Source organism: Elephantulus edwardii, unplaced genomic scaffold, assembly GCF_000299155.1.
Source record: "Elephantulus edwardii isolate Elephantulus edwardi_28Jun2011 unplaced genomic scaffold, EleEdw1.0 scaffold00043, whole genome shotgun sequence".
In the NCBI taxonomy this organism is placed as follows: domain Eukaryota; kingdom Metazoa; phylum Chordata; class Mammalia; order Macroscelidea; family Macroscelididae; genus Elephantulus; species Elephantulus edwardii.
The window spans coordinates 17,925,781-17,941,349 of record NW_006399793.1 but is presented as its reverse complement, the minus strand read 5'-3'; the positions used below and the strand labels follow the sequence as shown (position 1 = coordinate 17,941,349).

The window sequence follows — 15,569 nt, the reverse complement described above, 5'->3', positions numbered from 1 at the left end:
GTGCATATATCTGAATGATAGTGGAGGCAAGAAATGTAAAAGTTCATCTCCCATACTTTGGGTATGTTGTCAAGAGGGAAAAAGACATCATTCCGGGGAAAGGTAGAAGGTCAGCAAAAGGAAGAATAACCCTCAATGGATAGACTGACACAGTGAATGAAACAATGGGCTTGGGACTGTGAGGGTCACATTGCTTCAGATGTCATATTTTGAGAGGTTTGAAGTTATCTAGCTATCTTTAAGATTAAAAGAATTTTAAAGAGAGGGTTTCCTTCTTTTGATAAACTAAAGCTGATCTGATTTCTAACAACAATCAAGTTTGAGAAGACTGATAGCAGCAAAAGCAGTGCAACCAGTGCGCTCCCTCCTTGGAGGCAAAGATGATAAAGCTTCATCTCACGTACTTCAGACATGCTGTTAGGGTGGCCATTCCTTGGAGAAAGACATCATGCTTGGAAAGGTGGAGGGTTGGTGGAAGAGAGGAAAGACTTGCAACCTGGTAGGCTGACACCGTGATTGCTGCAATTGAAGTGTGAGGACGGAACAGGACAGGACAAGGTTCAGATCTGTTGTTCACAGGGTCACTACAGGTCATATTTGATGGTACCGAGCGACAACAATGCCCCCCCCACCCCAGAGAACTGTTCAACATCGAGAATGAAGATAAACTAAGAACTTGAACATCATAGTAGGAAAATACTTAACATTTTCACTTCTCCTAAGCATCTATGTTCATCCGAGGGTAAGTTGAGAGAATTATCAAGTGCTTCCTCAGCATGAGGCCCAATGGAGAGGTATGAGAAGAATGAGGGAAAAGAGAGCTTTCTAGTACATGTAAATCTAAGAGGTAGCAGCCTCAGAATAGGTGGGTCCTCTGTCTTCTCTTAGGATATATTCATTCTTAACAATATTATTAAATAGCAAGAAAAAGTGAGTTATATCAACAAAGCTTATTAATTTAGTTTCTTCAAGTGGGATATATTTTTGCTATTGTATGAGTCACTTTCAGTATATTCTATAATTTAAAACAAAGTTTAAATACTGTACCAAAATGCTAGTGGGCCAATTAAACATCCATATTGTTTATACTTATACCATGCCCCAAAATAAAATTCAAACAACTGAATACTGACAGTGCTTAATATAATCATGCCTTAAGACCATGCAAATGGTCATAAGAAAGGGAACATCAGCTCCAAAAGCAAGACTCCTTTAGTGCTCGACAGAGAAACTTATGTCCACTCACATCACTATCTCCATCAGTGGTACAAGTAAAAAGTACTAAAACATTCACGTTATTCTCAATGCATACATTTAACCGTCATTTTAGAATTAGTTTTACAGTGACTAGTCAAGGAGCTCTAGTGGCAAGAAGCTGTGCTGCATCTCAAAGGCATACAGTTTGGATTCACAAGCTGTTTCACAGGAGAAGGGCAGGCAATCTCCTCTTGTGCAATTTATTTACTGAAAACCCGCTGGAGTTCCAACTTAAAGGCAAACAATAAGGGCGAACGAGGGAGCTCTGATGTCTTGGTCGGTAGTGAGCTTCATTGCTAACCCAGAGGCAGTAGGTTGGTTCAGGAGAAAGATAGGCAGGCTCCTCCCATTACAATTTACACCCTTATAAACCTGATGGAGGGCTGTCATGAATTGGAACAGACTTGATGGCAATGAGAATGGAAAAATAATGGGGAGATCTACTTTGCACAACAGCCAATATCAAGTATATTTTCTTTTCATGTAACCTTGGTTGACAGCAATAACAGTAATCTGTATGCTAATATCTCAATCCGATCACATCATCGCCTTACCAACTCTTCAGAGAACATAACCGCATTTTCATCCAAAATAGATTCCACAAGCAGGTAAGTGGAGACAATGGAATTTAACTGTTGGCTTTTTCAGCGCATTAGTGGTTGAATAGAAGATAATGCACAGTAACATTAAGAAACAAAGTCAGTAGAAAGGCAGGCATACCTCCAATCTTGAGGCCAGATCCAAGTGTCCCACCTTCTCAAGAAGGTCAAAGATGAAGCGGGTCTGGTATAGGGCTTCAGTGATGGGGGCGTTGTGGGTCTCATTTCCAAGGTAAGCAATCAACTCAAAAGCCTGCTGAAGAGGGACCTTGCCAATGCTAAAGAATAAAGGAGAGGAAAAATAAATATGCAGACAAAGCAATTCCACACATGCTGAGAGAAACTCTAGCCACAATCAATTTTGAAGATCCCAATGTTATGTCCAGAGTAGCAGTTTGTAAAGTTACAGTCTTTATTATCTTTACGTTCATGAGTTTAAAGATGAGACACTTATTTCTGCAGAATGATAAATAGCTCATCTTTTATTTCACCAGTCCTGTATAAACTGTTACTCACTCCAAGAACATATTAAAATATCTCAGGTGAGGAAAGATGAAAAGTATTAATTTTATTATTCTTAATTACATTTATCAGGTGGAAGAGAAAATTTCATCAGTAAAAATCCTTTTTGGTTGTGTGAGAATTTGTCAGACTTGATAAGGAAGGAGCTACAGTGATTGACTTTTAGCATATTTTGATAATCATTTTATGGATATCACATATGATGGCCAAGATGGTTTAAAATGGTCATGTCATGAAAAATAAGCCAAAGTGGGAAAGTCATGGACTGCTTAATAGAACATTCAAACACATACATCTTCTGCTCAGTGGCAGACTTCTGCTTTACTGCAACTGAGCTGATCTCTTATCAACCCTCCAATGGGTCTCTGAGGCTGTAAATCTTAATGGGAGGTGACAGCCTCTCTTTCTCCTAAGGAACCCCTGGTGGATTCCTTGGTATATGTGAACCACAGCACAACATGCGACATGTGGCCAGAGAAACCCTTGGTATCATTTTAAAAAAAAATATTGCTGTTCTCTTCTTATCTGTTTCTTAATTTCAAATTGACATTTCTAAATGGATTATAAAGTCTCTGACAACAAAGAATATATATTATACTTCCTTCACTTTCAAAGATAAGCTGTACTCAACAGGCAATATATGCTAGTCCTCCCAAACCTTTTCCTACCACCCACAATATGTTTAAGAAACAATAACAAAGCAAATCAAGTATACTCAACCCTGCAAGCACAAAGATGTTGTTGATGAGGTTGGCTCGGTCTTTGTCACTAAAAACATAAGGATTGGTGTTTAACTGCTTGATCAGTGCTTCCCAGTCATCAGTATAGTGTACCATATAATAGCCATTCATGTCTACATTGAATTTGATCCACTCTACTTCTTCTGGAAGAATGATGGTATCTAATGCAGATCAAAAAACGAAAAGGGAAGGTAGGATTATATAGCAAGAAAAGATAGCACATAAACACTTTGTTTCAAAGTTAATATGCTGTATTTTTTTGTTGTCAAAAGATACATAAAACAACATATGGCAACTTAACAGTCTTTTCTTCTACAACAATGAATTGATGTAAATAAATTATAGTGAAACCATCTTCTTCAAAACATCATAACAAATAAACAATGCTCAATTGATACAATATGGAACTCTTGATCCCAGAGATAAAAGTTCAAGTTCAATGTTGAGTCGTTTCTATACTTAATAATTTTACTCAGAAACTAAACATCTGCCTCCTGGTTTACTTACTGTCATTTCAACAAAGATCATTAGTTATTCAACTCAGTCCCTTAAGGACAAATACCATATAAGACCATTACTGTAGAACGTATATGAGGATCCAAGGGAAGGGAGGGGGTAACAGAGGGATGAGGATGGGTGCAGTGGTGGTGGGGGTTAATCATACAGTCGCATAATTTGATGGGCAAAGAGAGGGGTGGGTAAAGGAAATGGCAAATATCTGGCATGAAAAACAATGTATACCAACTTTGTAAGTAAACCAGGATAAAATAAATATTTTATTTAATTTTTTTTTAAAAAATGGAACAACAAATCATATTCAGATCCAGCCTAGGTGCTAAAATCAAAGGGTAAACAAGGTAGATACATTTCTTTCATGAATCTTAAAGTCTGATGCAAACAGGCAAGTAAAACATAATGTAAGTGATACTGATAGGAAAAAATAAAGTATGGCATTCTGTTGAAGCACAAAAGAAATGTCTTGCCCCTCAAAGAAGATTAGGAGAGACTTATTAGGAGAGAAGAAATGACATTTGTTGAGATTTAAGGATATAAGGGTTTAGGTCAGGAGAAGGGGGTTGGGTAGAACCCTCATGGTTCAGAATTCAAGGAGAGTGCCCATGATCCATGAGCTGAACTGGCTTTCAAGGTTATGATGGTTAGAAGAGAGAAGGAGAAAGGTAAAGTATCTTTGTAGGGCGAGCAGCAAAGAAAGCCTGAGAGAGCTACAGAAAATGTCTTGGTCTCTTAGCAAAGGAGGGACAAACAAGGCCATTTAGAAAAATTGCATCATTTGAAGATAGTGAAATAAACACCAGGACAAGCTTAAGGTCTCATTAGGCAAAAGTACCCAAAAGCCTTGAAGTTTATGAACTTCAAATAGTTAACCCAAACGTATCACATAATCTTCTACCGTAGTTACTCCAGTTCTACTAGTACTGCAGAAGATGATGACGAAGTTAAGACATGCCATGTTTTAATAGGGTAAATCTGCTATCGAGTCTTGGTCATTATTAAATACTACATTAATTTCTGTTGTTATATAGAAATACAACATAGCAACAGATGAGATGGCTCAATTAGATTAAAGAGGGTTTCTTTTTCCAGGGCAGGATTAGTTCTAAAGAATATTTGTGATGGCAACTGTAGACTTGCCAGTCATGTTGGAGTAATTTTTAACAAACTTTTGACTAATGAAATTAATGTTATGTATCATTCATTAGAAAGATCAACAAAGACTAGGGAGGGTAGGAGAATGTGGTGCTGGAGAAGAGTACTGAATTTACCATGGACTGCTAGGAGAACAAATAGGTTCATCCTGGGAAGGGTGAAACCAGGCTGCTCCTTTAGAGGCAAAGGATTCTGAAGCTCCATCTGACATACTTTGGGAATGTTGCAAGGAGGGACCAGTCCTTGGGAAAGGGACACTATGCTTGGGAGGGTAGAGGGACACCGCAAGAGGAAGACCTTCGATGAGCTGGACTGATTCAGTGACTGGACAAATGGGGGTAGGTGTGTTAGAGACAATAAGGTTGGCTCAGGATAGAGCAGGGTTCAGAGCTGTTGTACATAGGGTTGCTATGGGTCACAGGTGACTTGACAGCATGTAACAACAATAACAACATCATTCATTTTCTTTCTCATTGCAACTAAGTCAGAACTGACCTATAGCTGATCTTCTAGCAGGATTTACGAGGCAGTAAATCACACAGGAAGAGACTGTCCATTGTTCTCCGTCAGAGGAGCTCATGGATTCAAACACTGCAGTACCACTTTTGGGTTAGGAGCATAGCTCCCTATAGACTATGTCACCAGAACTCCTATATCTATCATTAGTTAAACCCCAAACATCAAAACAATAAAGAGATGTATTTATATGGTATCAAGGAAAGATCTGGACCTCTTCAATGGTGCTGGCAAAACTGGACTTCCACCTGCAAGAAGCTGCAAGAGGATCCCCATCTCACATCACACACAAAAATTAACTGAAGATGGATCAGAGACCTGGGAGTAAAGCCCAAACAATAAAGATCATAAGAGACAAGCTGGGATCAAGCTTAAAAGTCCTGGTCTATGGTATAAAAAGACTGCCAAATACAACCAGAAATGCACAATCTGAAGAGGATAAAATTGATGCATGGGACCTTCTAAAGATTAAATCCATGTGTGCAGCAAAAACTTTATCCAACAGGGTGAATAGAAAACCCAACTACTGGGAACAAACATTTCAAAATACCATCTCAGACAACAGTCTCGTAATAAAGGCTTACAGAATAGTCCTGGGCCTCCACAAGGAAAAGATTGATAAGCCAATTACAAAATGGGCAAAAGACATGGAAAGAGTTTTCACAGAGGAAGAAGTTTGAAAAGCCAACAGACACATGAAGAAATGCTCCAATCACTGGCAATAACAGAGAAGCAAATAAAAACCACAATTAAATACCATCTCACTCCAGTAGCAGTGGCAAAGTATAGCAGGACAGCAAGTAATAAACGTTGGAGAGGATGTGTTGAGAATAGAACTTTTATACATTATTGGTGGGATTGTAAAATGGTAAAACCATTCTGGAAGGCAGTTTCGGGTTTCCTCAAAAAGCTGACATTAGAAATTCCTTATGACTTAGCTATTCCATTGCTTCGAACATACCCTGAAAAAATGAGAACTGAGGCACAAATGGAGACTTGTACACCAGTGATCACAGCAGTGTTATTCATCATCTCAAGAACATGGAAATAGTCCAGATGCCCAACAGCAATTGAACTGATTGAGAAATTATGGTACATTCATTCACACAATGGAATACTACACAGCACACAGGAGCAATGACATGCTGAGTGAACTCAGTCAGACCCACAAGGATATTGTATAAAACCATTATTGTAGAATGAGTATGAGGATCCAAGCGGAGGGAGACAGAGTGAAAGCAGAGGGATGAGGATGTCCATAGGGAGGGGAGATTAACTGTGGCGTTGTACAATTTGATGGGCCGGGAAGTGAGAGAAATTGGAAGAATCTAGTGTAAAAAAACAATGTATCCAAAGTTTGTAAATAAATTAGTATAATTTTTTAAAGACTTGGGAGGGGTGACAGGGAAGAGCTGTAAACCTCCTTCATCTCAACCCCCCAATAAAAAGACAAGGCATGATAAGTATAGCAACTGTTCCACTGGACACATGCAGGAAAATATTTAAAACAACATTTATTGAGAAGCAATTTGCCATATCAGAAACCTAGATAAGTGCAGATGGTAGAGGGGAAGAGTACAACTGGGGATGCACTTGAAATTATGGCTGGCTCTGAGATGAGAGAACAGGAAGCAGTGCAGCCAACCACATAAGAAGGGAATCATTATTTAAGAAAAAAAAAAATCAACGTATTAGTTTATTTCAGGCCTTCTGACTGAGCTAGAACAGAGGACCTTAAACCACAATTATAAAAAAATGAAGAGCTTTGTACTTAAGGGAGCTCCAATGTAGATGAAGTTGCCCTCATATGTTTTAAATTTAATAGACTTATTAACAGATTAACAGTTCATGTTCACAGTCCACTGAGTAGTAAAAAAGAATGAGCAATTCCAGTCTTACGTAAAAGTCCGTATGAAGTAATGTAATAGACATTTTTTTAATAAAAACCCATTTGCCAAGTAACAAAAATCAAATGCTGTTTAAAAAAGTTAAAGCAAAGAAAAAAAAATTTTGAGTACTAAGTTACAAAATGCCATGCCTAGTTTGTTCCAAAGTGTTAGCACTACGTAAGCAGTTGCATTACACTTCTCTTTTTTAAAAGCAGTGCTTTTTCCAATACTAATAGCTGACCCTCCAGCAGGTTTTCAGTGACTGTAGACTGCAGGAAGGAGACTGTCCACCTTTCTCCCCTAAAGCTGCTGGCAGACCCGAGCCATCAGACAGGTATAACTTTGGCTTAGCAGTAGCTAAGTCCCTACCCACAAGGACACTAGATTGCCTTTTATTTTATTAGGGGGAAAAAAGGCAAAAATAGTTGCAGGCATATTATAAGTATTTTATTTGCATGCTCTTCCTAATTATTTTTCTCCTTGTCTTTATTTCTATGACATGTCCCTTAGTTTCAGAGAAATAATTCTGGCACAGTGATGTGCATTCTAAAGTGATGTGCATTCTAAATCACAAATGTTTCAAATTAGATTTTTTTTTAAAGTTCAGTACAACCCACAGCAACCCTATGAACAAGAGATCTGAACTCAACTTGATGGCACCTAAAAACAACAATTCTATACAAAAATTATTTCTATTCTCACTGTCATACTTTGGACATGCTGTAAGAAGAGACAGGTCCTTGGAGAGGGACATCATGCTTGGTAGGGTGGAGAGACAGTGCAGGAGGGGAAGACCCTCTATGAGGAGGATTGATTCAGTGACTGGGATAATCGGGATGGGTGTGTCAGAGGCAATGCGACTGGCACAGGACAGAGCAGGGTTTAGGGCTGTTGTATATAGGGTCGCTATGAGTCGCAAAAGACTCGAAGGCACATAACAACAACAACAACAACATTCTCACTGTAGAAAGCTTTAGGGAAAGAACTCAAAGCTTTATGAAAATATGTTGTTTGGTTTTGTCATTTGAAAATACTCTTAGTAAAAGAGAATATACACAATGTATTATATAATACAATTGGTTTAATCCTGACCTGAACCTGACACATACATATATGATTATTGCTCATCTTTCTCCCACGAAGCACCTGGTGGATTCAAACCACGTAACCTTTGGAAGGATGGTAGTTATAGAACAGGCTTCAGCTCTTTTGTTCATAGGGTCGCTTTGAGCCATGTTGACTCAATCAACACCACCTTTGGATTGGCAGTGTGATCCCTTACCACTAAGCCACCAGGGCTCCCTAACTGAATGCTAACTTTACCAAATGATTCACATTGGTATGGTCCCTCCACTCAAGGGGGATGAATCTAACAGGGGACAGATAAGTGAAAGAGTGTAGCATAGAAAGACGGGGGAAGTAAGGCTTCTATTAAGAAGGACATTTAACCAGCCTATGGTAAAGGAAAGCCCAAAACAATGAGTGAACTGAGATCGGAAGCAGAGGAGCAAATCAGGGGGAGGCGGGAGTGTACAAAGGGCCACAGACAAGAGGCAGAGGAACAGTCAGATTATTGAAGGACTTTTCTGTACAGTATAAACAGAGTGATAAGTGAGGGCTTAGATAGAAAAGGCAACAGGAGAATAATATGGGATTGTCTGTAGAGAGTGAATTTTTAAAAAAGCTTAAAATCAGATAATAAAAGGCGATCTTTTAATGCTCAGTTATTTCTAATAGGATAAAAAATTAATTCACTTTCAGGAGGTTTTCACAATTTCCCTTCCAAATGCTCTGGAGTGCTTTGGTCATGTTTTGGCTGTGCTACAGGATATATGAAAAATGGATTATTTGGTTTTTCTTAGGTCAGAAAACTACCTCTCTTCTACAGCACACTTTAAAAGTTTGGGATTTTGTTTTCATCAAAAGCTGCACTTCTTTGAACATCCACTTATATTCATTTTATATGAAAAATAATTACAAGAGTAATTATGAAAAAAAAACACCCTATGAACCTGGAGAAAGGATGAAAGTTATACAAATGTTCACGTCTTTCGTTCATAGGGTCGGTACTTAACAACAACAACAGCACAGAAAGAGATCAGTTGGCCTAGCAGACAGAAAGTGATGCTACCAAGAAAAAGGTGGGTGACTCTAATCGGCGGTCCTCAGGCCTGTTTTTAATTGTTTTTGGTCAAACATTCTTCTAGATCGTGTAACCCTGGTGTGTTCACTTGCTGTAGAGAGGTAACTCATGATTGCTGTGAAGCTGAACACTGTGACACTGATGAGTCAGCTGCAAGAATGGATACCCATGGTGGACAGTGTTTGGTGGAGCTCCCCAATTAAAACAAGTTTGGAAGCAGGAGTGGCATCCACTTCTGAAATAGCTTGCCTCTAGAGACCCTAAGAACCTGAAGAAAGGATGAACGTTATAAAAATGTCCAGGTCTTTTGTTCATAGGGTCATTATGAGTCACCTATGACTCTAAGGCACTTAACAATAGCAACAATTATGAAAAAGTGATAGTATCTGTTTTCCATTTTCTAAATTTTATGTAAAGTGGATATACTCCGTTTAAAGTTTAATTTTTTCCATAACAATGGCCTGGATTGAATTGCGTCCTCCAAAATACACGTATGTATTGACATGATGTGGAAACTTGGAACTGATGCTGCATCACTTCATAAACAAAATAATGGTAAAAAAATTTTGAGTGGGTCATGAAGTATTCCTTAATTCAGTCACATTTCATAGCCTGTGAGGTAAGAGAGGAAGAGGAGCTGAGACAGGGAACTTCAGTATCACCAAGAAACAACTGTCAGGAGGTAGTGCATCCTTCTGGCCTCTTATGCCTTCACCAGGAGACTCCTAGACAGTGGGGATGGCTGAGGCACTTGGAGATCTCCAAGAGACACAAGATCTACGCATGCTGAAGAATACAAGAACATTCCTCCAGAACTGATAGAGAGAAAGCATCTTCCCCTTGAGCTAACACCCTGAATAACCTCCTAAATGATAAAAATCAATTTGTTGAAGTCCTCTACTTGTAGTATCTCTGTTAAAGCAGCACTAGGCAAGACAAATATTAATGATAGCTTGCTGTGTACAGCATATAATACTTACATATGAGGCACTGTTTTAGAAATTTCACAGAAAATAATGTAATCACTATCTCCATTCTATAACTGAAAGAAGTATGCTCAGGAAGATTACACAACTCACCTAAAATCATACAACTAAAAATGGCAGATCCAAGAACTGAACCAGATAGTCTAGTTCCAAAGTTTGTTACCTTAATCACTAAAACTACACTCTCCTATACAGAATACAGGCTTGAATGTTAGTTCCAAATTTAAACAAGAAACCATCCTTTCCACAAACCTCTGAAGCATCACTAATGGTTCCTTTAGAATCAAGGGCCTTCAGTTCTATCAGGATGGAAATAAGATTCATGGTGAAGTATTCACAGAAATACTTAACAATAAATTGCATTTCAATTGCTATGTGTAGACTTTGTATAGGTTAGTACACATCATCTTTACATTTTATATCCCTATCTCCTTGCTATCATAATTTATCTTTTTCTCATTACCAAAAAATACACTGTAGTACATGCCATAGTAGTAATTTCATATATATCTAGCTCATAAACTTTTATTATGCATAAGAATTCTCTCAGGTACTTGTAAAAATGCAGTTCTTTCAAACCTCTCTTTACAAGGAGTCAGAAGAACATACTTTAAAAAAGTTTCTCTACCTCTTAATCTATAACAAAATGTGTATCTAGCATATAAGAATAAAGCATTTGCTATTTTCTATTGCACCAAGACATTCTCCATAGCTTTTTATACTTTATTTCACAAGAAATGTTAGTCTTGTACTCTGAAAAAGTGTTACCATCTTATGCATTGTTCAGTTTAAGATACTATTTCTAATTTCATAGTTGAGCAGTATCATAGAAATTACCTGATTCCTTGGTCAGTAAGAATACTGATGGATATTGTGAATTATTTGTTCTATCGGTGATATAGGAGAGTGGAATTTCCCATAGGTAGCTATAAAAAGAAAATATTGTATGATTATTACTCTAATTCTAAATTAATTATAAATTATTTATTTTATCCTTCCATTTTTCCTTTTTGAGAAGTGGGGTAAAATTTTTAAAGCTATTACCAGAGAGGAATAATTTTGTTAGATTTCATAAGAACTTATCATTAGAAAAAATTTAAAAATACTTTAATGTAAAAGATGGGTTGATAGTGGGCATAAATCAAAGGCATGGATTAACAGAGCATATGGGAATACACTATGCTTTAAACAAATGTACAAAATATACAGTGTATGAAACAATGTCAATGAAGGAATGTGTGAAACAATATATACAATTTGTATGCAAATTAAAAATTTTAAATTATAAAAAGAACTTGAACTAGGAGGGCAAAAGAGTATGTGGAAGAAAAGGGCATGTACCTTTCATTTGAGGGTTGAATCTCAGGCTTCATTATGAATTTCTCTTGGTGTACAGTAACGTTTCTTCCTTTTCTTTGAACAGTAACTAAAGGTAATCCATTCTGCAGGGTCCAGGTCTTCATAATTCTCTTTACATCTAATGTTGGGCCGGTGACCTATTAAAAAGTAAAAATTCTTTTTTGCTTAAAGATAAAAACTGGCTTAGAAGTATCAGTTCAATGTACCCCTAACCTCCCTCAATCCCTGGCAGATTCTATGAAGACTACATTTAATATTAATATAAAGGGACATGAATGTTTTGAGCTGAGGCTACATTTTTAATGTAGGTTATGAGCAACTAAAAAAAAAAAAGGAAAATAAACTAGAACAGAACTAAGGGCTAACTAAAGAGAATGAGCAGAGTAGCTCATATGCTATCAATTTTCAATAAAGCAAAAAACTTCCATCAAATTGGAACCAACTCACAGTTTTTTCACATTTGGCTCTTCAAGGCTGTAAATCACATGGGAGCAGACTGTCCATCTTTGCCCTCAGAGCTGTTTACAGAGTTGAGCAGCCAGTGGCATGATCTTTGCATGTGAAACACAACTCTCCACAAACTAGGCCACCAGAGCCCCTTTTGTGCATTAATTAAAATCCTTAAGAAGGTAAATGTGCTTTTTACACCACAGAAACACCAATTAGAAAGAATAAAGATATACCAACTAAAAAATTAGAAGCATTGCTATTCATTCCCAATAAACAAAGTAGGTCCAGGTTTCTCTGTGCTCCCCAGACATTCTGCCCTCATAAATATTAAAGTTCATATTTAACTAATGCTATAGGAGTGCTTGGGAACACCAAGCAGTAGCAGAAAGTTACTTGATGTTAGGCTTCTCTAACAGTGCTAACTAAATTTTTTTTGTGGACAGATTTTCTTTCCTAGAAAATCCAAGAACTAATAAACAAAACCAGGCATCAAGTATGAGAAGTTTATGGACCTTTTAAAAAGCTCACTGCACCTAAGGCATCTATTATTCTTAATTAAGATGCAAATATGTAAAGTCTCTCTTTAAAGCAAATGAGGGTGGAAAAGGATAATTAACACCATTATTCTAGGTTTCAAAAGAATTTGACTACCTGCAACTAAAATCACAGTACACCTAAAATGTTTGGTAATATTGCTCCACCATAGCAAGCTATTCTTCAATCACCATATGCCTATTTTTTTTAAGGATCAAAAGGTTGAGTCAATCTTCCCAAATTCATTTGAAAACCAAATGAAAAATCTGAGGATATTGTTAGTGACTAGGACAGGAAACTACTAGGATGCAAAAGTTGAAGTCCATGATTAAGGCAGAAAAATATTTTAAATGTCAGAAGAAAAGACAAGATCAATAAATAACTAACAGCTTTTAAGAAAAATGTACTAAATTTTAAGAAACGTATGATTTGAAAGCAACTTTCAGGTAATAAAAACTGGTCCTTCTTCAAGAGAATTAAAAAATAATAGGCAACGAATTGTCCTCTGAGCACAAGGTCAGCAGGAAAACACCAGTTTTCAGGTAAGGCAAAGGAAATAAAAAACATACAGTGGGGGAAAAAATCTAAAGCCCTTTCAGTTTTGAAATCATGTTTTGTATTTTACATATACGTGGATTTTCTGAGGAAAATGGAAGTTTCAAATAAATCTGTAATTTCCCAAAATAAGTGCTTATTGCTACTGAGTCTGAACCGACTCATAAATGACCATCTAGCAGGTTTTCAGAAGGAGGAGACTGTCCTTCTCTCTCCTGCAGAGCAGCTGGTGGATCTGAACTACCTGCCTTTGGGTTGGCAGCACGTCACCTTACCCGTTAAGCCACTGAGCTTCCTCCTAAAACATGAAGAACAACTAATTTGGATTAGGGTAACAAACTTCAATGTTTCTAAGGGTTGTTCAGTTAGCACACACATATGAGTGAGGTAGACTAAGCTCATGTACTGCTATAAAGCAGAACTTCAATTAAACTGGTTTTTAAACTATTTGCAGACATGACAAATGCAAACAGTAAAATGACACCAGGGCAATATGAGGCCCATGAACCACCTAGTTTGTGATATATCCTCTTTAAAGAAACAGGGCCATAAAACACAACAGATTCAAAGTGAAGGGTATAGAAAAAATAATGAGTGGCAGGTTAAAAAAGGAGGGGGGGGCAGGGAAGAGAGGGTAAGAGTAGGAAAATAGATAAAAAGAAAAGTCACCAAATTATAGCAATTCACATTCATGCAGAAAAGACAATTTTTCCTAGAAAAACAGGAATAGAGATTAAGCTACAGAATGAAAAACGGCTATACAAGACCACACACACAATTTTTCAAGAATTAAGACAGGACTTCTATTTGATTTTCAACTTAGCACTCTATTTGTAAATATGTCTTCAGCTTCATTCTCCCTTTATATTTACATATTTGACAAATATAGAACTCCTCTCTTAAGAGTTAAGCAAGATATCCAGTTGCTTACCTCATTAAAATTATCCCACAGATCATCATTTTGAATGGATGAAAAACTATGTTTTTTCAGGTAGCGAATAAGAGCGTGTTGGAACACATCTTCACCAACGTACGTTTTCAGCATCAACAAGAGGGAAGCTCCCTTTTAAAAAAGGGAGAAAAGAGAGAATAGTAAGATTACTTTAGGTTATAGAATTGAGAATTCGAAACTAAAAATCTAAAAATAGTAATGCTGAACCTTTCTATTGATGCATAGAACACTGTTATAGTACACTGTAATTTAGTCTTTTATAACCAGATGTGAACTGACTGTCACAGTTATTTTTAAGGGATTTGAAAAGGAATTAATGGAGTAAATTCCACGCACATTGATTCTACCATAAGCTATCTGTGTGGTCTGTTGTTATAGTCAGTGTTTATATACTACTTATCTGTGCCTTTGGAAAGTTGTGTTTATAAGTTCATTTTTAATGGAAAATCTGCCAAATTTCCTGTGTCATATTCACCTCAAACCCATTTCCAATGCTTAAAGTTATCAGCAGAATTTACTGACACAATGTCAACAAGCAAATAAATTAGCAAAGTTCTCAAAAGTTTCTCTGCTAGGTAGTATATTAAGTTCCAGTTTTAGCCTATGATGTTGCTAAAGTAATCAAGTCTTTTCTTCTTCTTACAATCACTTAAAATGTTTGGAATTAATGATGGCATAAATGCAGCAAACTTACAACAATACTACAGAATCAGACATGTTAACTGTTAACTATTAACCCTATAAACATTTACTCATGCACATATCTTCATTCCCAATCTTGAAACCACTACCAACTACTCTGTAAAGCTTTCCCTAATTCAAAATAGATGCCATATTTTACTGTCTTGAAAAACATTTTATGTAACTTCCCACATCTGTTAAAATTATTTCTTTTATCTCCTTGACTATTGAAATTGAGGGGTAAAGTTGTAAAGCTCTGCTCCAGTAAAAGAGAAAACACTCAACAAATTTTTAAATTGATTTTTTTATAAAAGTATACCAATGTTAAGCCATCAAGATTATTAAAACACATCAATTAATTTACTGTCTAGCATGCATTTCTTTCTAAATTACATTTCTTAAGCATCTTTGTCTTATATTTCTTTTCTGTTCTCACCAGCCTCCTCTACTCCACCCAACATCAATTTTCCATCTTTGCAACTTCCTGTTAACAAACCCCCCTATGTAACAGTCTTCATTTTAACAAATTAAAAAAATCCCCTACCCTCCCAGGGTTCAATTTCATCTACTATTTCCCCCTCTGCTTACTATACTCCATATACATTAGGTCCTCATTGGTACTTGGAAATGCAAACAACAACAACAACAAAACCCCAAATTCAACAACCCCAACTCTCTTCTCAGGTAGACAAAAGTCTCTAAACCAAATCCAAGTCTG

At 36.9% G+C, this 15,569-nt stretch overlaps 1 protein-coding gene across 1 annotated transcript in view; it reads right to left on the bottom strand.

The window, feature by feature from the left end:
* The window catches only part of LNPEP (leucyl/cystinyl aminopeptidase), a 53,084-nt gene that overhangs the window by 12,059 nt on the left and 25,456 nt on the right, over positions 1-15,569 (bottom strand). The window contains exons 8-12 of the mRNA XM_006885378.1: positions 14,150-14,281; positions 11,662-11,816; positions 11,158-11,246; positions 3,099-3,279; positions 1,978-2,134 (exon numbers count right to left, since the gene is read on the bottom strand). Of these exons, the coding sequence (XP_006885440.1) occupies positions 1,978-2,134; positions 3,099-3,279; positions 11,158-11,246; positions 11,662-11,816; positions 14,150-14,281 (714 nt within the window). The remainder of the gene's footprint in view (positions 1-1,977; positions 2,135-3,098; positions 3,280-11,157; positions 11,247-11,661; positions 11,817-14,149; positions 14,282-15,569) is intronic.